The sequence below is a fragment of the Magallana gigas genome, chromosome 5 (assembly GCF_963853765.1).
Source record: "Magallana gigas chromosome 5, xbMagGiga1.1, whole genome shotgun sequence".
Classification (NCBI taxonomy): Eukaryota; Metazoa; Mollusca; class Bivalvia; order Ostreida; family Ostreidae; genus Magallana; species Magallana gigas.
The window spans coordinates 32,002,612-32,027,917 of record NC_088857.1 but is presented as its reverse complement, the minus strand read 5'-3'; the positions used below and the strand labels follow the sequence as shown (position 1 = coordinate 32,027,917).

Sequence of the window (25,306 nt, the reverse complement as noted above, 5' to 3'; positions counted from 1 at the left end):
CATCTCTTGTTGGAAGGTGAGACATAATGTTTAAAATTAGGTCAGAGGTGTAATTTATCTTGTGAGGTTTTTGACTTAACATGTACATTGTATTAGTTTCATGTTTTAACTTTATTTGTATGCTGGACAGTGGAGCATTGAATCCTTTCCAAATATAGATAAAGAATCACAATTAATATTCCTCACGCCTTGCTGTGCTCACTGACTGAAACCTATGAAAATAAAGATAATATATGGGTATATTTGGAATGACGATTTTCCATGTAGATTTCTGGATTTACCTGGCTGTGTGACACCTGGGAGGTGTGGCAATCTTTGCCTTAGAAGATCGTCAGTTTCCACGTACATAATCGTCAGGTACCCCAAGGCTCTCTGACAGGTAATGTATTCTGAGCGATAAACAGGTAGCTTGTAAATAGAATTAATATTGCCCACAAGTTATTGGATTTATCTTGATAGTTGGATTCTGTTTTTGCTGGTGACAAATTGTGATAGTAAAAGTGTTGGCAATAAAGGTATGGGTATGAACTGTAATAGTTTAATTAATATAAAAAATTCATATTGTTTTAAAAAAAGACAAATTCCATCACCAAAATACTAGCATGAATGTCACTGATATATAAAGTAAATGAATGAAAGTTAATGCTTAAGTATTAAGGTTAAATTTAAATTTTTTTCAGTTAGGATGTACTTTATAAATTGCTTCATTTTATTTCAGGAGAACATTCATGAATGGATAAAGGATAAAGAAAGTGCAGTGAAAAAATGAAAATGTACTTGTAGATACTTAAGCCAGAGGTAAGAAACTTGATTAAATTTATAACACAGAGAAAGCGTACGAGCTTGTGTGTGCGTGCAGTACGTGTTTGTATAAATCTGATTTATGAAGCAATGTAAAGTTCTCTAACAACACATAATGCATCTGTTGATCCAGAAATCCATCATTTATATCCATAGGAAGGCAATTTTCAGGGATTTTCCTTGTAGTCTATAAGGAAACCCACACAATTGAACTGACAAATTCAATCACTCGGTGATCGGAGCCCCAGTAATTCAGAGTATTGAACTGTTACATTAACCTACAAGATAAATGAGCAGTGTCTAATTATTATATATACCCATTAATATTAACTAGTTCAAATGCCGTGATTAGGATCTACCGTTACTTTAAATGGAGAAAATATAGTAAGAGTGGGTTTTTTATTTCCTTGATGTGTTTGCACATGTTGTTGAAGCTTGAATCTGCAGGTAAAATTTGCAATTTTTCAATTTTGCAGGTAAAATTTAACAAGTTTGTTATTTAAAAAAAAATATATTACCGGTATAAAAAAATTATTCTGTAATCAATTTTTAATTAAAAATACTATACATACCATGCATTTTACTAAAATTTAAAGTTCCTAGATATTTTTTCCCACATTCCTCACATTAATTAATGTATAGGGATTAAAATAATTAAAGATACATTTTGAATTTCTTATTTAAAGAGAAAAATAAATGTAGAAGATATTGTTGAGAAAACGTATATCATGCCACTGTATCGCATCCCTAATTAGATGTTTTGAGTGTAAACAAATGATAATGTGTTCCTTGGGGTGATAACGTGACAAGGGGTTGTTTGACATTTGTCATCACTTGATGGACGTTGAGAGTGAAGTTAAGGCCCCCACCCTAGTAGTAATCTTCTCCCGGTCATCTCATTCATTCAACATGTGGAAAACAAAGTCTATAGCCAAAATTCCACGGTAATAAAATGACCATTGAAAAGAATTGAAACAATGTGTTAACACAGGATTTTATTACCCCCCTCTTTGCTTTGAAGTTTCTTTTTTACCTGGAGAGAAACAGATCAAGATTGATAGATAGTCAGATAGCAGTAATACATAGGGATAAACAACATTAGATATTCAGCTATTTCTTGCCCAAAGCAAATTGAATAAGACAACCTAAATTCAATCAGATGACCTTGAGATTTGTCTTTGACCTTGACCCTTGATGTTATTTTTGTACTGAGTATAAATTGGTTTTGAGTTGGGTAATGTACATGTAATGAAAGTTGTTTCAAAATAAATGGAAAAATATAATTTCATTTAAGTTTTCAGTTTCTGTCCTGTGAATTATTTATTTTCAGATTATTGTTAGATATGTATCTGGAATAGCTGATCAAAGTGCTGTCGAAAAAATTTATTTACATTATTTACAGAGAATCTATCAACATAAATATCTTTCTCTGATCTGTAAAGAATAGGGATTTCCTATAATAGGCTCTAAGTTGGAGCTTTAATTTTAAACCTCTCTTCAATTGGCACGCGGGAAGTAAAACTACTAAAGACATACCAGGTACTACTATTTTTAAAGAATACATGCATCCTTGCATATGTGGCATTCCTATTGCTGCTGAAACTAATTGGCACATGGGTATAATTCATTCTAATCATAAAGATACTTTGATGTACCAGTACCGGTATATGTTGACCAAAAAAGTACATGCACTAGCTATTATGCTATTAATAATAGGTTTCAAATATAGTAGTCAGTTTACTGCGGCAGAAATGTAAGAATCACATTGTATAAGCAAGAGGTGGACTCCTACTCAGGACAAAGTGTCACATCATGATTATATACAATGGCTGTTTTAATCTTAAACAGAGAAACTGTGACATGTTTTTGTTAACAGACCATTGGACCTGTCCTTGTAATGGTAACTTACTGGGCCTATCACATTCTGTAATTGTGTTGTAACCATTGTTATAACCATTGTCTCGTAATGTCCTGGGGACAGGTTCTGACCTCACTGTATCTGTTGACCGGGTAGGTACGATCTCTACCCCAGATTAGAATCGTCCTTACCCTGGTTAGCTCAGGCTATGGACTGACCCCATAGTTTTGTGCTGACCGGGTAGATTTTAATCTGTCCCCAGACGAAGAGAGTCATTGACTGACGGGTTACATATGTCTTGATTAAACCAATGAATATGCTGACTGCATGTGTATATCCTTAGCCCTTGATTGGTCTTGTTTAAGAAACAAACCTACCCCAAGTATGGAGTTTAATTTGCTGTTTCATTCCATACAATAATATAAAACTTGAAAGTTTTACAAAATGAAGTTTACATATTTTACTTATATTGATGAGGCTGTTCTATAATGGAGATACACAAGACCTTGAGCCGAATATCCTTATGCTGTTTTGGATGTGTTTTACGGTAAAAGGAAGATGGGTAGATAATGACAATATTTGTAGATAGTGTAATGGGTAGATAATGACAATTAAAAGTGTGCACCAAGATGCTATCTGGACATGTTTTCTATTCATGTTTGGACCCTTATACAAAATTCACCTGTTACATACAATGTAGTTTTATAATAGGATAATACCTTTACTGTTTTGATATCTGAATAGAAAGAATTTACTCTGCAGGTGGCCCCCCGGGATAAATGAATACTTTGTAAAGTTTGATTTCAAGATTTAAGATCTCAACTATTGCATTTAGAGAAGTTTCATTTGATTTTAAGAAAGACACGCCATTCCATTGCTCAAATTAATCATTCTGTTTCCAAACGTCTTTTATTGTCAGTGTAAAATCAAAGGCATACACATTCTCATATAGGAATTCCATCTATGAAGTATTCACTCATTGCAAAGTGTTGGTCGAGACATTTTTTGCTGTCATTTTTTACACGTCCATTCCTGGTAACTGTTTATATTTTGGTAAAGAAGACAAGAACCCTTTGTAAGCTGATTTTATTATCGCTGTAGAGAATCCTGGTTCCTCTCTCACTGTTAAATCTTATCACAGAAGATGTTTGTCGAGTGAATGCCTGAGACAGAACTTCGTTGTTGCTAGGAATCTGTGAAAACACAAATTTACAATCACTATCAGCCATTTAGAAATCCTCTTATTTGGTTTTATCAAGAACTGATCAATTGGCAACATTCATCCTTTGTCCCCCAGCATTGTTGCCTTTGATGATCTTAAACCTCCTTTCAATGCCTGAGTCATTATTAATCAGTATAGATTTGACATTTTGGGGGAATCAATCAAAATAGAAAAAATCTAATGGACTATTGTGACATTGCAGAGCTGTCACTCTCCCTGATTTTGGTCTGATAATGGGATCATTCCTGGAAGGAAAATAGGACAGAAAACTTGATTTTACCTGTCTAGAAGAAGGCAATGTTGATACCTTATAATAAATACTTGATGTAAGGGAAACTGTAAGTGGAATTCTACATGAACTCAATGAGTTCAGGTAGAATTCCAAACATAATGTCTGACAGTATATACATTGTATTGAATAACTAACTTACCATGTTGATTCTATCATTACTTTAACTGGTTCCAGTTATTGATAACTATTTTTCAAAGTTATTTTTGAATGATGACTAAATATTTTCAAATTTCACCAGAAAGGTTATCATTGCCTCTACAGTTACTGGTATGTTATAAATACCTGAGTCCTGTACTGAAATGGTCTCAATAGAACAATTAATTCACTGAAATAACTTCATATAAGATCGAGGCATGCAATGTCTAACAATCTCCCATTTGATACATTGTACAGTTAACAAACTTATTTGTGTGTAAGAAAATATTACAAGTACCGGTACTCTGAGAACCTCTTTGAAGCTAATTTTTATTGCCCCGAATCAGTTGTCTAATTCAATAACTAAAATAGGTTCAGTGGCAAACTTCAGTTGCCACACACCACAGTTTCACTTGTAAATTGCAAGATAAGGTTGTAAGTTGCATTACATGTTGGTTTTACAGTATACTGTATAATTTTGTTATTTTTGAAAATACTTCATTTTTGTTTGTGTAGAGAAAATTTTAAGACATCCAAAGACCGAGGTGCATTTTGGCTGGATAGGGAACAAACACATTTAGGGCTGAGGTCATCATTTTACTAGATAGAAATCTGTTATACCCTTGCTGATGGATTAATGGTTTTGGCAAAGGGCAAGCAAGGGCCGGATTTCAGTTAATGACTTATGGAATGTAAGCCAATATTGCAGATTGACACTTAAATGACTTATCAGCAAGTACAGTGTTGGCCCGTACTTATCGTTATATATTTTGTCCAAAAAGGTTCAAAATAGGTTAAAAACACTTTCTGAATGAAAAATGTTCCTTTAATGAAGTATAGAGAAATTTTATGGACTTTTTACAATCTATATATGGTCAATAATGCTCCCTTTAAGGGGTATATACCAGTACTGAAAGTTAAAGAGGTCTGAAGGTGACTTTTTCTGGCCTTGCTGGTGAAAAACCGGGCATCTTCAGCTGAAAATATAATCCAGAAAAAGTCGTTAACGTTGGAGATTAACGACCCCGTCCATGGCATGGGGGCATGGTTTTTGGCAATACACATTATGATCCCTCTCCTGAAAATGTTTAAGTAGTTTGTGAAGTTTTGATTGCTGAACCATAAATAATGCTTATTGAGGGAAAGTAGTGAATGAAGTCATACAGCTTTTTAACTTTACTACTCATAAATATGAGAATGTCTGTCATGGATTTGAAAATCATCCAAAAAAAAATAATAAAAAGTTTTGCCAGGATAAATCTAGTAATTTACATATTTGGAAGACTAAAATCTTACCCATGTAAATCTTGCCCATACAAAAGGAAAAAGCAATTACCGGTAAAATTGAATTGATTGCAAAGTATAAGAATTTTCGACTCCTGTTGTTTAAGACTTATATGTATGTGTATATTCTATACTGTTCTATGGGAATGAAAATCAATAAGTTTCAATATAGGGTCAAATGATGTCTGCTTGGTATTCGTCAAGATTTATCGAATGATGATAAAAGGTTTAGTTTTTCAATAACTTAGGCCATGAGAAGATTTTTTCGTTGGGCTTCCAGATAAAGAAGGTGTAATGTACTCTAGTTTGCCAATTTATACCTCAAGCGTTGTCTGTCTGGCGTAGAGCATGTACAACTAAAAAATTACTTGGCCGAAGAACTATTGCCATTGAAGAAGATGAATCAGTGTGTTTACTTAAGATTTACCTACATACAAACGTAAACAAGGGATAAATTAATAGATTTATTTAGTTCATTTGGAAACTGTGTTCAAATATTTTGATTTCTTCAATCACAGGTTCCCTTTAAATAAGGAGCGGGACACGAACAGCATTGAAGGGTCCTACACTGTCATTCATTAAATCAGTGTTTAAATGATTCTCTTAACTACAGACCTATTTGATAAAACATTCGATTGATTATGACATTTAATTGATTATATCGGGAGCACCTATTTACCAATCGCTGATAACATGGGCCCTTGAATAGAGTCTAGAGAAATGTCTAATTGAAACAGTTAAGACAAGAAAATGTCACTTGTATAGGTAGAGAGTTTTCCCGTTGAATTGACAGTGTATAGAGATTAAGCTGGACTTAAGTTTGTATTGGAGGGACTGAAATTGAAGGAGCAAGAAGCCTTCGGAGCAAAAAGAGAGGACTTTGTGAAATCTTTTGATCTTTAGCTGCACTTTATTTTCAAGTTGTTTTGGGATAAAAGTACAAAAAGTTTAGAAAAACCCTCAAGGTTTTAATTTGATGCACTTTTTGTTCTGCTTGTGAAGATTTATACTCTTTTTTTCCTTTGCTAATTTTATTAACACTTTCAAATGTTCCTGAGGCTCTAGCTTGTTTAGTAATTAAATAAGAGTTGATTGAAAGTCCTTGGGCAATGGGTTGTTTTTTTTTAAAGCAAAAGTTACGATCTACAAAGATCCAAATAAATTTTTCATAGCAATTAAATTACCTACAACAATAAAAAACAATTGCATTTACTTATGAGAGTTCATGTGTGATAAAGTTTCACGCAATTTATTATTCCAACAAAATGTGATTGATTTGATGCTAAGTAGAATATGTACAGTGAAGACAGAGTTCATACAGTCATGTATATGTATGAACATGCATGTACCTTGAACCCCTGTCCTGGTTACACTGTTTCAAGTATAAAGCATGAATATATTTGGTAGCAATGTCTTTATCTTGTATGTATGTCTAATTTATAGAGTTTAATCATCAGTTTGCTAAATGACCATGCATTTTGTACAAATTTTGTTGAATTTGATGACAGGAGTAGGTATGTTAATTGTAGGTTGGTTTTTTTTCAATTTCTTATTTTTTTTTTTTCAAAAAGAATTTTCCTTTGAATTGCATGCTGGGAATTTATTTGCAATAAAAGAAGACAGGAGCATATATTGTTCAAATGCCACTTATGTTTTGCTGTCACAATTATCCCCATACAGTATTCCTCTGTCAGATTTGTCACATGTTACATAGTTTTTAATGTTCGGCCGGACGTGCATGAAACATTTCTAACCAGGTAGATCTATGATGTATGCACATAAAACGACAGTAACACATAAGTACATGCAATCATTGTGTAATGACAACATAAAATCTGATAAGCAAAAAACTTGTCACTGTGGAATTTGTGCACCTTTTACAGAGGAAACCCCACTAGCTTGTAAAATTCACTGTTCTTATATACATAAAAGAAAGTTATCTGCAAGTAAAAGAAAGTTAAAACTGGCAGATTTAAAGCTTTTTGTGGACAATCCGAGGAACCAAATATAAATGTGGTATGTAGTTTAAAAAAAACATGTTAGTTTTTTTTCTACCCTTTTTGCATCAGCTAGCTAGTTCATTTTGTATCAATTCATTATATCAATATGATATAATATGGCTTGTGATCTGTTTTCGTCTTTGATCACCATTTTGGGTTTTCCCTAAAGCTAAATTTTTTTCTTAAGATTTTGCTTGTTCAACTGCCAGCATTGTGATTAAACACGCATATTTTGTGGGGAAAAAATGACTTATGTCTTCCAAAAAATTGTTTGAACAAACTGGAAGTGCTTGCAATTATGTGAACTGATGTTCCTTTGTCAGATTTTGATGGATCACAATTAGAAGTGACACAATGGTAAACACGATATTCGACGGAATTTGATTTTGAGCGGTGATAGAAACAGGAGATTGTAGTGCTCAATACACAATAGCCTTATCTCGCTGGCCTTGAGACTCTTTTTGAAAAGAAGTAAGATTTTTTTGATAGTGCAACAGGAGCAATTATTTATTTAAATGCTAGGTTTTACAAATTTAGATATAGTTTTGCAGATTCTTGACGCAGGTCATCTGGAATGACTCTGGTTGCACACATTTGTGTAGTTTCTACTTAGAATTGGTTCTCAGGCAAGGATGGTTCTGCATAATGAAGTCTTAGGCTTAATTATCTATGTATAAGGATCTTCTCATTATTTTACCAGGATCTAAGATTTACCGGTATTGGCTATTTTAATCTTAAAATATGTTTTCTCAAAAGCTGATATTGTTGGTTAGGGAAGGTGTTTTCTTGGTATGTGTAGTATTGATTTATTGAATTTAATTTTTTTTTTAATAAACATTGAAATCAACCCCCAAACAGAACAATTCCTTTTCTCTTCATACTGATATTTGGAGGATTTTCCTTTAAATACATATTGCATTATGTATAAATTATATGATACTAATAAACAGAACATATGCACCTGGGAAGTTGTCATTAATTATATGATGCACATACCTTAATAAAATTGCCCGTTGAATACTTGTCTTTAAGACACAAAGGAATTTATCAATCGTGAGATCTTATTTTTGTAAGATCAATCGATAAACCTTTCAGCAATATTATCGATGTGCTGTATATTTAACTGATCAGATAGAACCCCTACTGCACAGAGGATTTTATTTCAATGAAACTCTGAAACATGGTTTATACAATGAAAGAACAAATAAAAAATTAAGGTCCTTTCTTTCTTGAACTTTTCAGATGGTATCAAGCAACATTAGTTAAACTCTGTTAATAAAGTCAACTCTGTCCTAGTTAACATGTGCTTGATATTTGTTCATTTCATTCAGAACCTTATATGAAAGAGATATTTAATTGTTGTGTTCTTGAAAACAGATAAACAAACTTCACCATTTTACTTAAAGTGCCCATTGTCCAAGAGTAGTTGGCAAGAAGGAACTTGCAAGGTTTATTTTATAGACTTACAACGGCGAATGGGAGAAAAAAAAAAGGTATACCCTAGCTGTTTCAGTGGAGCGTAGCAGTCCTTATACTTTACACCTATTGGTTAGGATTTAACTCAGAATATTATCCGTCGACGGATCTTGGCTGTTTAAAGACGACTGTCAATGGAATATTTATGAAGTGAATGAGAAACTAACACTCCTTTCGATGAGTTTCGTATCTGTTTTGTTCCCGAGTTTTAATGGAATATGGTAAGTTTTGATTTGGATAATGTCATTTTTGAATTGTTGTTTTACTTGGGTTCTTGTTGCTATTTGTAAGAAAAATTTCATTATTTAGATTTTGATTCAAGGGTGGACAGGTGTTGGATTACTTTACGACTGAACAGTTCTTGAAAACTTGTGTTGATTGTTGAACTTAATGCATTGGTTCCAATTAGTTTTGAAGCTGAGCGAGTTCTTCTAAGGTTTTATAGGATTATTTAATTCTATTTACATTGAACTTCTCATTTAAGCTCCTCATGAGTCACTATTATTAATTCTTTGTTAAGTATACAACAATATTACTAGTACAGATTAATTATCAATTGAAGGATAAGGATTTGGGCTTTGGTTTTAACTTTTTACCTATAAACTATTCGGAAACCTGGTAAGTATATACGTATGCACAAAGAGAAAGTGAAGAGTTCTTGCCTTATCTGATAACCTCCTTTTATTGTTTAATGTACTGCTACTCTTTTGTATTGGTAAATAGGGAAAACCAAGAATCACTTGACAATTATAAGAGGTCTATCTGTATTAGTTTTTCTGCATGTCTGGGTAATGGAGTACCTAGTCCTCTTCATTGACCGACCCCCGCTGAGTTGGTCCTCTTTAATAACACACTGCTTATGAAGAATTGAGAAAAGGACCCAACATTCACTACTTATACCCAGTACTTGAAACTCAGAATTGTTTTTTTGTGATTTTTTGAACGGATATATGTTTGATCTTAGGTTCTCATGAACTGATTTTTATGGACATCAATCACAGAGCATTATAAGAAGCAATGTCTTTTATGGTGTCGATGTCATGTTTTTTTTTAAGCTCCTGCGTCTTCAGGTGAAAAATGTCTTGCTCTCACCAAAAAATATTAATAGCCATGGCTTTTCTTTACAATCTTTTGAAATTATCGTGTCCTTGAAACTTATAGAAATGTGAACAGTCATGTTTACATAGGGTGGTAACAATATTTTTTTTTTGAAAATTTCAGCTGTCAAAGAATTTATATATAAATACACCAGGAAGGGTAGAACAGGTGACAGCTAGGTTTCGTCAAGATTACGCAATATGTGTGAGAATATAACCAAATCCTAGCAACAGTTTCTTTTTTTTACATTAAGACATGAGAAATATTTGTAAACTCCTTTGATTTATGATCTTAAAATATCATTATTCAATTTAGCTATATGTTCAGAAAAGGGGATAACTCAAATTGTTTAGCAAATACATTTTGTTTACACTTACACGTTTGCACTAAAATCAGCTCCTTCATGGATACATGCCCTCTGCTTCAAACTGAACTTGGTTAAGCCTGGTAAGGAGATCTTGTTTCTTATGAATTTGGTAAATGTAGTTAGATTGATATTTATGTACATGGTACACCCGCATGCAAATAGTGATTGCTTGAAGGAAGTGATCAGTTTCTGAAAAAAAATGATATAATTTATTCAGAAATGATTTTAAGATGTCCACAATCAATTTTCAGAGAATGATACCAACATGGTTAATATTTGTTTTCAATCTTTATTTATCTGAGGAATGTTTATGTAAAAAAAAAAAAGTCTAAAGGAGTTTAAAGTTACCAAGAACCTGTATGTTGCAGTAATATAACTAGCCCAAAGCTGCACACACACAAGAGGGTCTCATGTTCGCATACCCAGCATGCAGATTAAGAATCCAGTTACTGGAATAATTGTACCTCAAATATTTAACAACGTATGCTGAGCAAGCATGTTTCTTTAAGTATAGATGCTTTGTAAACCTTTAAATGACCATCTATTTTTCTTCTTCAGTGAGATATTTTGAGAACCTATAAAACGACGTAAGAGGGATGATTTTGCTCTGCAAATATTATTTATTTTTGTATATATATCTCCAGATTTCATGATTAAGAATTTTTTCATGTCACGAAGTCAGGGTAACTGTGGTTGCTCAGCTTTCCTCATTTTACCAGTGTTTGTTCCCAAGTGAACATTGAAAGCCCAGTCAGCCTGCATGGACAAATACCTTTTATCGAGTCAAGACGAAAAGGCAATTGGGTACAGATTTTATCCCTCTCTTCATTGTCACCTAGAAATTAAATTCCTCAGCAACCCCTGGATAGTGGTCCTGGCAATGATTTCTCCATTTCCACCCAGAATGGCTACCCTGCCTAATGACCTTTATACAGTGTCATTTACTGACCATCTCGGGGTCTGGGGGCGATTTTTCTTTGACATGGATGACCTGGCAAACCTTGTAAATGAAGAGAAAATAAGATTAAACAATGCTGGAATGTTGAATTAAATAGACTTTATTTAGATTTAATGAAACAGTTATTCCACCAATTTTTACCCAAGCGGACCTTATCAGATTATTTGTTATGTTTTGAGTAAATAGAAAGGCGAGGCAAGGGGATTTGAACAGTTCAAGAGTTGACACCTTTGGTATTGAACTGTATATATACCCGTGGTCAATGAACAATTTTCGATTGCTTCCTTTCACATCGTATCATCGGGTGACTGAAATCATTTTGATTATCAAAACTTTTTAACAATGAGCGGAAAGTTTATGTTTGACGGTGTGGCCGGGTGTTGTGTGGTACAGTCAAATGGGGTGAATTAAGACAGAATTCTGACAATAGGCCCATTCAAGCCTCAGTCAATAGAAATCGATCTCTGTATTTATTATTAATGTAAATAGTTCAGCTAATTATAAAGGGGTCGTACATACCAAAGAAGAATGCAATATCCTTCTTGGAGTGTTTGGCAATTAAAAAACTATACCTTTATATTAAATGATTATACAGTTTATGGCTGGTCTTTGCTTTGTGCAGCACTTATTACATAGTTATTCTGTCTCAATCATTGTGAGACCCACATTTAAATGTTTGTTAACCTTTGATCCAATTTTTGATTTTTCTAATAAAGCAATAGCGTTAAATATTTTGTAATTCATAGATGTGTACGAAAAATCAAATACATGCAGTCCATTTAAGAATTTTAAGTTCCCATGAGGTTAAAAATAGCTTTATACTAGCTTACCTGGTTTCAAAATCTACAATAGACTGAATTCTAAGTCAACAATTTTAATTGAAACGTTCCAACAAGATAGTTTGAACAATTATTAATACAACATAACTTCAAATTCCATGTTAAAGAATACTAAAAAAACTAGTTCAACAACAGTTTTGAATTGAATACACAAACTGACTGTATCGAAATTGAATAGGGGCCAGGTTGATTAGCAGGTGCACAAAATATATCACACCTGTATGTGTTCACCTTGGCTATATACCTGGGACAAAAAGGGGGGATAAGTGGGTGCTGTTTGAGAACATTAACATTATTGAAGTGATAATGTTCTACTAATTACATGTAGTGAAATGTGTGTACATAGATTAGAAGAGCTGCTTACTGGTACATGTGATTTCCTGCATTTACTGGTTCAATTCAGGGGCTCTGTTTGATTAACAGATTCATTGTGAAGTGCTAGTAAATTAGGATTTTAAAAACTTATTAGAACTGAATATTTACTCTTCTACAGCATATGTACATAATTTTTTGATCAGTCTATTAAGGACAGAAACTTGACCCTTAGGAATGAATGCTGTCCTTTTTTTTGAGCATGCAGAAACAAACTTTTGTGCTTTTGAAATTTTCTATTTGGTCGATCCTTAATATACATGTATTAGGATTAAGTATTCATCAACAAAAAGAAAGTTCAAATTTTTAGGTACATAAAGGTAACTTTGAAAAAATCATTGAAAATACATAATGCTTCAACATTCTTGATTTAATTGATGAAATAAACAGCCAAAATAAATCTTAAAAATCCAGTATTTTTCTTTATTCCATGCATATACATGTATATAAAATTATGACACTCTTCAATAAACTCTGATTTTTTATCTACGCATTTTTGTTTTTAATGTAATAAAGTCATAAAACTTTGGAATGGTAAAAAACAGATTGACATTTACATTCAGAGTTATATATGACGGGACCACCTTGTTAGTGATAAACAAAAAATATAGCTTTGACAGTTTTTTTCCATGCACAGGTGTAAATTCAACTTATTTTTAACCCCCTACCCCAAAACAACCTCTACTAGAATTTTTGAATTCTGCTATGAAATATAATTGTTAGGCAGTGACTATAAAAAATGTTTGTCTTAATTAGAACCGCAAGGATTTTCTAATTTGTGGTTAAATACGCTGTGTATTTTTTAAAACTATGGTTACATATCTTCTATTATTCTGATCTGTGGTATTTTGCCTGTAGGTAGTGTTGCACTCCCAATATCTGATTTAATGTGTAACAATAGACACTTCACTGTCATTGAGCAATGTTGTCAAATATTGGTCCCCGGTATTTGTCCATACAAGGTTATGACCTGGTTGTTTTTATTTGTAAGTGAACCTTAACACTGACCTTTTAAATCCAAAGTAAGAGTGAGAGAAAAAAAAGTATGTCATTATTTTATAAGGAACCCTTTAGCCTTTGCTCAATGCATCAATGACTTTTAAGTTAAAAAAAAAAGGGGGGGTCTGGCGTAATTTAAAGGAAGGCATGAATCACGGAATTGAGGTTCTGTAGTCGCCTTGCTCATGGTTATAAGGCAGTCAATGGGGATGGATGGGAAATATGAAAGAGGGGCTTCTCTTGTGACAAAATGAAACCAAGCACTGGAAATAATTTGTGGTTGTTTGAACTCTAAGGATGGTATTAAATTTTATTACAAACTTGGTAAGTAAGGTAATTTATTTCATTTATGAATACTCTGAATGGACTTGGGTTGAGTAAAAGAATGTCTATTTGATATCTTTGTAACATTTCTTTTTCACCTGACAAGATATTAAAATTTGACATTCCCCCTATTGGCTGGCTAAAGTGAACTGTTGCTCATCTCATCTGGTGTGTTACAAAGCGATTGTTGCCAAGTTTAAATCGTTATTTTCACCTGACCTGTGGTACTAAGTTTTTCCACCTGAAGAATTAGGTAACCTGACCAAAAAAGAGTGTCAGGTGAAAACTGTTTATAAATCAAACCTATCTTTTGGCTGTGCAGTAAATAGATAATTGAGGACTATCATTGGCTGAACTGGACTTTTTTTTTTAACTATAAAGAAGAAGACTCCCACCCTGGCTATTGTTTAAAAAGATAGATTGATTTCTTAGGTGGGGAATAGAACTGTGTCATATGGGTGAACTCTTCTTTTGTTACAGAATTCAGGTATGGAGCAGTTGCAATGATTTTTTTTTTGTGTGTGTACAGGGTATTGTGTGGCAATGACAGTAGTGTGAGACAGGGTGAGACAGCTGTGGGTGTAAAGTTTGTAAAAAATTGTCCATGATTCACCATTTAAAGCTTATAGTTTCCATTTCTCACATCAGTAGAGATGTACAATGTGTCACATGAATGAAGCACCTCTCATTGGATAACTGCTGTCTTATTAGGATTCAGGAACTACAGTTGTTTATTATTTCGGAAAAGGATATGTTCCTTTGAATGGTAAATTGGAAATTTTGCCTTAAACATCCCACATGGATTAAAAAAGGTGAAAAACAGGTGACATAGTTATGGTTTATGTTTCAGGAAATGCAAGACACATGAATATTTGAAAGTTGAATGATAATTAAACTACATGTATCCGATATGGAGTTCCATATTAATATGTGTTTGATAACAAATGATAATGAATTTCTCATTATTAGAGATTCTCAAATTTCGTAATTAAGTAGGTTTATGAATGTGTGTGTGTGAAGGATAATATTTTGTGAATGATGACTCAGATTCTTTCAGTTATTCATTTGATATCGTGTTGAATTGTAAATAAGTAGAAAACTGATCAACCAAAACATTTTAGGAAAAGATCTGAATTTGAAGTGTATTGATATGTAAATGTTATGATTGAATGTTTATAGATCTAATATAGATTTTTCTGAAGTATGAATTAATTGAAAAATGTTGTAAATGAGGGTTTTTTTACATCAAGATCAAGCTATCATGTTAAAAAGAAATTTAGAAAAAAATTACTGGGGAAAAATCGATACAAACCTCAAAGTATTCATTTTTTCTGTTTATAGGATTGACGTTTAGCCATGGGTCAGAATCAATCTACCAGAACTCCACGGGAGGAGATCAAGGGCCCCCCTCCCCGACCGGCAGAGCGCCCAACTTCTCGCCTCGTGAGTGACCTAGGTCCAAAGGGTCCAAGTTACTACAACCCAGCCAACTGTGTGCTCCCTTCTGCCTTAACAGGACTCAAGGATGTACAACTCCGACCTGTGTCCAAGGAACTCTCTCAATATCATCCGGATTTCAAGGATATCTTTTCTAGTCCTGATTCCAATGAAAATGATCTTAATTCGGGAAATGTGACATTGAATGGTGATATTTCAAATGGAGATTTGTCACATGATGATATATCTAGTGGACATGACAGCAGTGATATTTTATCTAGTTCGTACCCAGGAGTGCATAATTCTCCACTGGCAAACGGCTTGCCTTATTCCTCATCGTACGGAAGTGGTAGTACTGCTGATAATGGTACACCAGTGCAATCTGCTTCTGGGAAAATTAGAGGGCATCGCAGACAGATGTCAGCCACATCTAGTCTATACATTCGTGAAACTATTCCCGAGGATCCAAATGAGGAATCTCTGGATGTTCGTGGGAAAATTGATCCAATTTCAATGGATACTAGTTACACTTCGCAAGTTTCTATTCCTGTGAAAAGTTCGTTTGATTTAGATCAATCCTATAATATGACTTATGCCCAACTTGCTGAAGCTCGAAGGAGCAAAACTTTAATGGATATTGAGAAACGAACTGGTAAAAAACTAGAGGATCTAAGTCATGATCTAGCAGATAATGCAGAAGAAGGATCGTTTTCCAGACAACCCTCAGTGCGGAGCATGAAAAGTGCTGTGAGTTTAGACACTGGTCTCAAAAAGAAAAAGAGGGCTCCCCCACCCCCCAATCATCCACCACCTCAACCCCCAACCTCATCACCTCAGAAAACCTCCTCCTCACAACCTCCACCAAGACCTGCTCACCTTCCACAGAAAAAGGCACATTCCTTTGAGGAACCTCCAGCAGATTATGATATGGACGTAGTGGACAATGCACAAGTGAAACGCTCCCACAGTTTACGCACCCCAGCTGCCCCTCCTCCCCCTCCCCCTGCAACCAAATCTATTTTGAAAAAATCAGGACCCATAAGTGGACCAACTAGACAGAACAGTCAGCGTCCGCAAAGTGCAATACAGACTACAGCACATAGTGCACCAACAACCCCTCGTTCTACCTCCTTGTATAAATCCCCTCCTGTTCTTCCACCTGCTGCTAAAGCAAATCAGTCAAACCCATTCTTGATGGAAATTCAGAAGAGAGCTGAAAAAATTTCGATCAGGAGACAGTTGTCCGAGCAGGCAGAAACAGAGAAGAAAGCCTCTGAGGATCAGTCTCCTCCTGTTGAGGAGCCTGCAGAAAAAGTGGAAGATCTTAACTTTACTGATATATCAAAGGCAGAGGATGAACCTAATCTTGTTTACCAAAGTGCTCCTGTTACACCTCGTGAGACCCAGGACAAATATTCCCCCAAACCTCCCCCACTTGTTAGGCAAAGTTCTATTGATTCAGGAGTTGTTGAGAGTACAAACACAAATATCGAAACATGGAAGCCAGTGGAAGCTTTTCAAAGACAGCCATCAGAAACATCCACAACTAGTGGTGTGTCATCTAATGACAGCAACAATGCAGCTGCAGCAACAAGGAAACTGAGCTCCTTGCTGCAACATGATATTAAAATTGCTGCTCAGGCCAAAGCAACGAAAATGGTGAAGCATACGACTCCTGTGAAAGAAAAACCAAAGGACCCTGCACAAGTTTTCCGGGAGCAACTACAGAAAGCTGCTGCAGAGAGAGAAGCTAGATGCAAGGAAGGTAAAACAATCGACTTTCAGCTGGCAGAGCAGAAAAAGAAGGAACAGGAGCAGGAAGAAAACTTGGTGTTCAAATCTGACACAGTCACAGTAAGGCACTCTGAGAGCACCAAAGAAAACGGGGAAGTCAGTGAAACTAAGGACTTGGGAAAAGATGATGAAGAAAATAATGATTTCCCCAGACCAAAATTTATAAAGAAAAGTTCTACTGCTCCTAGTGGACTTAATGTCAGGAATTCTCGGCAACGTCAACCGGACTCAGATGAGGAGGATGCAAGTAAGAGTTATCGGGACTCGGTGTACGGAACGAATGACTGGGTGCCGGAGGATGACCTCTCAGATGATAATCTGTCTGATGATCAGACAATGACCTCTCCCAGAAATGGTATGGAAGGATTCAAAACATCCATCATTCCACAAAAAGTCAAGGACTTGAAAACAAAGGGCAAAGCTCCTAAAGTCAAGGAAAAGAAATACAAGAAAAATTCAGACTCATCTGCTGATGAGAGAAGAAAGTTTGATAGCATTAAGAAGTTCAAAAAATCTGTACACAAAAGTGTCAGAAATGCTTTTGGTTCCATAAGCAAAGCTTCTGGTAAAATAATGAAGAAGCAGAAATCTGAAGACTTTGAAGTGGTTCAGGATGTGCCAAGGAATTGGAAGCTGAGTGCTTCTCACTCTGAGCCATCATTTGATCGAATGATGATGTCGAATGGCTTGGAAGAACGGGAAGATAGTTCTGATGATGATGAGTCTTCTGTGTTAGAATCTAGTGTTAGTGAAAGTCATTCTAGTCACAAGGCATCAGAGAGCAATGGGAGAGGAGATGATGAGCGAAGTGATGATGATGACAATGAAGATGATAATAAGGAACATGACATTAGTACAATGAAGCGTGCTGGAGTGGCTTATGTCAACAAAAAGGGACAAATTGTGTTATTGCCTGAATATGAAAGTGTCAATGGACATGGGTCGGAACAGTTCGAAGGCTCTGCTCCGAAATTAATTCCAAAGAAAAAGAAGTTTACATATGATGCGACTGTGAGAAGAAAAGAAAGAGAAATGAAGGAGGAAATAATTTCAAAAGATGTTCAAGAAAAAGAAAAACAAAGAGAAGAAGAGAAAAAGAAGGAGAAGGAGACAGAGTTGGAGTTCCGGAGACTGAGGGAGTTGGAAGCCAGGGACAGGCTGCAGCGTCTGGAACTCCAAGCTCAGATGCAGCAACAATTGCTACAGCAACAGCAGCAACAATTAGGTTTCCTCTCAGCACCACCTCTACCCCCACCCACACAGTTTCAGCAGGGCTACAACCCTGCAGCTTTTGAGTTCTCAAACTTGATGAATCAGCCTGGTCTTCAGCAAAGTGGGATGGGTCTACCCTACACAGGTCAGCCAACATACGGTGGACCTTTGTTCAATGCTGGAGTTCCTGGAATGAGCTATGATCTAACGGACTACATGAGAATGATGCAGGGCATGCAACCCAATCAGAACATAACCTCTGCTTATGGATTCATGATGAATGGACCGACCTGGCCAGGACCCATGATGGATGTGAGCAAAGGTTTTGTGGACTATTCTAAAATGCCAAACGGGAGTGTGCAGACTGATGATTCTCAGAGAAATCAGGTATATAAGACATGGCAGGGCCCCACTAAGCAAGTGGTACCCAACCCAAATTCTGCAGCCTCAGGAACTGCACAGAAATACATGGTGTCGGGTGAGCATCCCACCAGCCAGCAATATCGTTCCAATGGTGCTATTGATCCCAGTGTAAAGGGAGATGACTCCAACTCGGATGCGTCTGTATCAGAAGGATTGTCTCCCTTGAGGTCTTCCATGGTGGCAAAGATTAAGGTTGGGGACTTTCGGCCTTCAGTGACAGAAAATAATGCTGGATTATTTAAGTCATCCATTTCGGTTCCCAACCTGTCTACATCAAAGACAAACAGCGACTTCAGGTATGCTTTTATTTCTTTTTATGTATCTTAAAGTGCCCTCTTAAAATTTTTACTTATTGACATAGAGGCTTTTAATCATTGTGTGCCCTATTCTAAAGTATGCAATGACATATATTTATTTTTTCTTCTTATTTTTTGGTGGGATTTCTACTTTTTTTTTCAAATGTACTATTCTCAGTTTAAGTCAAGCATGCTCTTTCATGATCCTTTAAATTATTACGATATGCTTTTGAATCCATAGAAAATTGTGCAAATTTCCCAAGTTTTTCCTGTTTCTATCTTCAAAAACCATTTAATTTAATGCACTTTTTTGAAAGAAAACTGGATATTTTTACCTTCTTAATAGGAGCTCAAAATATGTGCACTTCAGCTAGTGTATTCAATATTGATGTAATCTCACGAAGACTTAAACCAAACATTTTTTCAAATTTTGTGAGATAAAGACTGGAAGATATATTCCTGGTGTTCTTTTTAAAAATAAGTGTAAAGAGGAATCGTTCTGGAGACAAACTGTCTGCTTGGAACAAAGGTGAAAATCTCAACATTGAATTAGGTTTCCAATAAGGCAAGATATACCCCCATTGACAAGATAGTAAATATTCCCGATGCAGTTTAAATTTCACAAAATTATATATGATGAAACTGTTTGACAAACATTGGGAGAATCTATACCAGATGATTAACTGAAATAGAAATTTCTTTGACATAAACATTTTTCATGGGTTCAATTTTCAGTGTGATGGCTATTTTAGATGTGGGAGGGGATATCCACCCATTTAGAGATCTGGTGATTTCTTTTTAGAGATCAAGATTTTACATGGAGACATTTTAGTTCCTGTATATCATGTGCAGATCCAGAAAATTTGTACAAGGGGGTACAAGGGATAATTAGGTTTGCCAGATGGGGTGGGGGGAGGGTTCCAAGGCATATTTGGTTTTTGTTTACTATGTAATTTTCATTTACGTATGTAAACACTCCCGTAGGGGAATTTCAATTCTTTCATGCATGTTACATGTTGGTGTATTTTGTGACATTATGTCAGAGAGTTAAAGAATAACAAATTAAGGAGTGCCATGATTGATTAAGATAAATTCAAGAATTAATATTATAATGAACCACACTTGATGATACACTGATGCATACACTGCATGTATTTTACACTTAACATCAAAGCTCTTGAAAAGGATTTTACAAAAGAGAAATAATTAATTGCACACTATATGCGTGTATTTGTTAAGGACGTAATTACTCCTTCATTTACCGTAGTTTATTAAAGAAATTTTCCATGAGAAAATCAAAGTTTTAAGGCTTTAAAATGTCTCGACCATGGTTGATTTATAATGTAGATAAAATGACTCATCCTTTACATGTGAGCACTTAAAAGACTGGCTTTTTTACTCTAATTGAAGGAAAGAAAACAATCACACCATGTTAAAATTCCTATCCCCTTAACATGCTTTTCAGGGTAATTAGCAATTAGTGTGACTTAAGTATGATTATGTCTAGGAGTTTTTAAGTCAACACGACAATTCTAATCTTCGAGATTAACAACAGTTACACAGTCGGCCTTGTCAACAGAAGACGTTGGCCCAGAACCACTGGCCCTGGCATAAAAGACTTGTTCGTCCGAGACCCACACAAAGCCAAGAGTAGAAGACCAAATATTTGTCATAATCACTACCTTTGTCTGTTTTAAATACAAGTGGAATTTCAGCAGGGAGATTATAAATATACCCGCCACAGATATTGCTACGTACCTCGTATTTTAAAGTGTTAATTTTAAGAAATGGTGTGTGTATTTATATACCAATACCAATATGTGTACTTATGTATACATTTTAAACATTCAGACAAATTACATTTGGAAACATAACTTTAAAAGGAACTTTCTTGGGGACAGCAGTATAGATCACGCCTCTTGTCTGTTAGCTAGCACGCTGGGTGTCAGATTAACCAATGCTGTGTCAGTCTGCCATTACACAACAATGTGAGCAAAATGGGCTGATCTCCAGCACTTAAGGGACGTTCTCTTCATGTGCTTCTTTTGACACCTGTATCATATAACCATTACAATGTACCCATTAGCAATTACAAAGCTTTAGGTGTCTCTGTCTTATCTATTGTTAAATCTTTTGTCATTCAGTATATCCATAAAAAGTTCAGTTACCTCACTGTTTTAGAACTATGTGCCCCATAATGTAAGCTGAAATGACCTTTCGGATTATAATAGGACAATGCTGGGATGGTTATTCAGAGGCAGTCAATGGAATAATGTTAACAGTCTATCTTGCTTAGAAGCCGAAATTTTTCCCATGGGGAAGGGTCTGAAGATTAATTTTGTTTTCCAGGGAAGGCAAATTTTCAGACCCCCCCCCCCCCCACTATTTCTTATGCATATTTGTTTTTAGACACACAAAAAACCAGCTGTTTCAACAACTAATTGTATGCTCTATATCACTATTGACAAATAATTAGTAGAACCTTTTATCATGCCGTTTAATTTTCACATTTTTTTTTTATTTTCAGGTAACCTTAATTGTTGCATGTACGTATATACTCACCTGAGTTACCTAAAATACTGAAACCACAGCAGAGACACAACCTAATTTTAATTATCTGCCGACAGTTACGGTAATCAACATGTCCTAGCTCTGAATCCAAGAGGGAGAGACAATCTTGAGCCATGAAAACAGAGTGACAGGAGTTGAATACATTTAGCTGCTAAATGCATATCTGTTCAATATGCATGTGAAATGAAGATCAATCACATTGGCATTTAACTAGGTACTCTGATGGAAAAATGAAATACTGTAATCAAAATGAGTGATGATTGATCCTAAAAATGTGTTAATTTTGAAAACCATTGGTCATAAATGATTTTGCATGTAGTTTATAAATATACATGCTAGGTAAGATTGAATTATCGAGTTGTTTAATTTTTCTTCTTGTTCCATGAACAATTGATCATATTGTGCAAGCTTTCCTTTATTTGTTTAATAATCAGCTAACAATAATTCTAGTCTAAATGTATATGTGTACATATATGTATAAACTTTCAACATGAAAAATGTCAAATTGATCACATCTGTTTTAAATTTAATTGTCAATTCTAACTGAATTAAAATCTCCTTAAATTAGGGGGTAATATAGAGAAAATTCTTGCAACTTGGCAGATTGCATTAGAATATAACATTGGGTGCACATAGCTATGTATAGATACCCCTATTAGTATATTTATTATGCAATGATTTATTTTTGTAGAAAAACAAATTTGCAGAATATTGTGCATGTATATACATGGGCTCTTTTTAAGATTGCAAAATCTTTAAATTTTACACACTTATAAGTGTCACATTTATTTAACATATAGTGTAGTATTTGTATGGGGTCTTTTTACATATTTTTGATATACATGTATCTATATTACTTATATTCACATTCGGATTTAAATATCTTTCTATCATGATGATTTTTTTTTATTTATATCCACATCCTAGCCACATGTGTATACAGTATATATGGAATTCCACCACCTTTGTTATACATGTCATATGGGCCTTATTCGTGAATTATTTATTTTTGTATATGATATGATATTTGTTAATCAAACTGTTAGAGTTGTGATCTTCCCCAGTAATACATTTATAACTATTATTGTAAGAAATGGGGATGAGGCAACCTTTTCTACATTTGATAAACTGTAAAATTCATCTTGACAAAATAAAAATGATTCCTTGATAATTGCACGCCAGGTCATATGATATTCATTGTCCTGTAAGTGGCCAGTAGATTTCCCCTTCCCTCTTCCAACATCTCTCAATCTGTATACAATGTCTTTCAATTATTTGTTTATGTGATTACAAAATTGTTATTTTGTCTATTTGTTGTTAATTTAATTACAGAAACTGATCACTGCTTCCACGAACATTCATTGATTTAAGAACATTCTCTCTGAGTTGTGATATCCAATGTAAAACATATCATTTGTTTTATATATGTATATCCATGCATACATTACATCACAATTGTTGGTTATTTTTGTATCATATATCACATGTCAAGCATATTTTTTCTATGAAATGCTAATATTTATAAATATATTAAATATATATATTCTAAAACTTGTTTTTGTGTCCTTTTTTTACTTTTAGATTGGGATATACATGTTTGCATGTATTTACGTGCCTGTATTGAATTCCATTAAGTTTATAACATTTAAAGCAATATGAGCTGCAATTTTCATGTTGAATTTTTTTTTTTACGAAAATGTTATTAATTTTCTGCTAAAATGACATAAAATATCATGGCTTTTAAATTTCTGTTAGCTTTATTTTTGTGGGAAAAGCTGTTAAGAAGCTTTAATTGAAGCAAAATTGAATGATTGTCACCCGCCTGTACAAAAAATTGATCTGCTATATATTCCTTAGAAGAGAAATTTTTCTTCTGACAAAAATTAATGATTTTTTTGAATTCTTATTTATCATAAAAGTTTGAGTTACATGCAGACTTATCATTCTAACAGGTTTTTGAACCAAAACAAAATTCTAAAAAATACAGCTCATATCGTTTAAAAAACTACATAAGTGTAGGTGTACATGATAAAGTAACATCTTTAGTTGATTATTGATGACCTTAAACCTACAATAATTCTATTGTGACAGAAACAGGAGTGATGTTGTTCAAAGGGGATGGGTGTAGTAGATCTAACCAATATAACTTGACAAACAAAAAAACCCAGCACGGAATGCAAATTCATTAAAGCAATATGAGCTGCAAATTTCAATTTCTCTTTAAATTACATGCAGACTATGCATACTAGCAGGGTTTTGCAGCAAAATAAAATTCTGAAAATTGCAGCTCATATTGCTTTAAAACTAAATGTGTATGTAAGGCATTTTTATTAAAATATTACGTGTCGATCGGTACAGTTCAGAAGGAGGTGGGGTGTGGGGTCATCGTTTCAAGCCACGGTCCGGAGTCTGCATAGCTCTCTCCTTCCGTCTAGATGGCAGAGGATCGTACCTATTGGCCGTGGCTTGCGATGATGGGGGGGGGGGGGTACACTTCGCTGGAATGTAAATATATACTGGTAAGAAAAAGAAGACTATCAGAAAAAGGGAACAGCATCCCCTCCCCGATACTACGCACGAAAACACCGGGAAATTATAGGTATTGCAGGCCCGTAGCAGGGATTTTTGAAATGGAGTGTGAGTGTATACATAAATATTTGAGTTTTTCCTCACAATCAGCAAAACGATAATAGATTTTGGTCCATATAAATAATCTAGATTATTTCATATCTGTTACATAGAAGATTTCATGCATGTATAATCAATGCCCCGAAATGTTATACGAATCGCAAATACTAGTAAATGTGAACTTTATGGAAAACCTGCGTTTTCATGATAAATTCATAATTTCATTTAAAAATTACTCAATTTATCTGGCTTTTTGTCGTTTTTACATGTATCCGCAATCACGAAAGACATTATTTCAAATTTGAATAACAAATATTAAAAGATCTCCAACTTAATATGACCTATACTTTTTAATTACATGTACCGCGTAATAATAATTCTGTATTCCCAGATCTTTTTTTTTTTAAAGTAAGTTCATGCTGGGAGCATTTACACATGTCGTTTAATGTCAATTTTAATCTCAACTTTTGGTCTTAATTAAAAAAAGGCTATAACCTAGAACATCATTTACATGAATTTTCTTTGAAGTTGTTTTCCCCTTGCAACTGTGAAAACCCAGGAACAAATCAAAGAAAGACAAGTCGTACATGTGAACATAATTTCTTGACAGGTATTCTTTTGAACTTTTTTGTATTAATTTTATTTTGACAAAAATATCACCAGGAACTTTGCCAAAATCTTTAAGCACAGTGGGGAAAAAATCGGGCCAGACTCAATCGGGAAGTGATTCATCAATGTATTTTTCTTCTTTTGACGAACTTGAGTACAAAGTTCTTTCAAGGAGAGTTCTTCAACTTTTAAACTTATGACATCTGTGAGAAATCCAATTAAAACGCGTCAAAACATTAAATGTACATTACAAAGTTGTTTACGGGTCTCAGGCCTTCCCCTGATCGTTATCTGCTGATTTACGAGGGGTG

General features: G+C 34.5%; 1 protein-coding gene across 6 annotated transcripts; it reads left to right on the top strand.

Moving 5' to 3' along the window:
- The first annotated feature begins 268 nt into the window (after positions 1 to 268).
- LOC105344638 (calponin homology domain-containing protein DDB_G0272472) lies at positions 269 to 23,313 on the top strand. 6 transcript variants are annotated; one of them, XM_011452453.4, is made up of 4 exons: positions 269 to 379; positions 719 to 798; positions 15,367 to 19,187; positions 21,715 to 23,313. In XM_011452453.4, the coding sequence occupies exons 3-4, from the start codon at positions 15,382 to 15,384 to the stop codon at positions 21,716 to 21,718; spliced, it is 3,810 nt and encodes a 1,269-aa protein (XP_011450755.3). In that variant the 5' UTR covers positions 269 to 379; positions 719 to 798; positions 15,367 to 15,381; the 3' UTR covers positions 21,719 to 23,313. The 6 variants fall into 6 exon arrangements, with proteins under 6 accessions (XP_011450755.3, XP_011450754.3, XP_011450753.3 ...); XM_011452452.4 differs by having other exon boundaries at positions 375 to 515; XM_011452451.4 differs by lacking the exons at positions 269 to 379; positions 719 to 798 and adding an exon at positions 9,107 to 9,289.
- Positions 23,314 to 25,306: the final 1,993 nt, after the last annotated feature.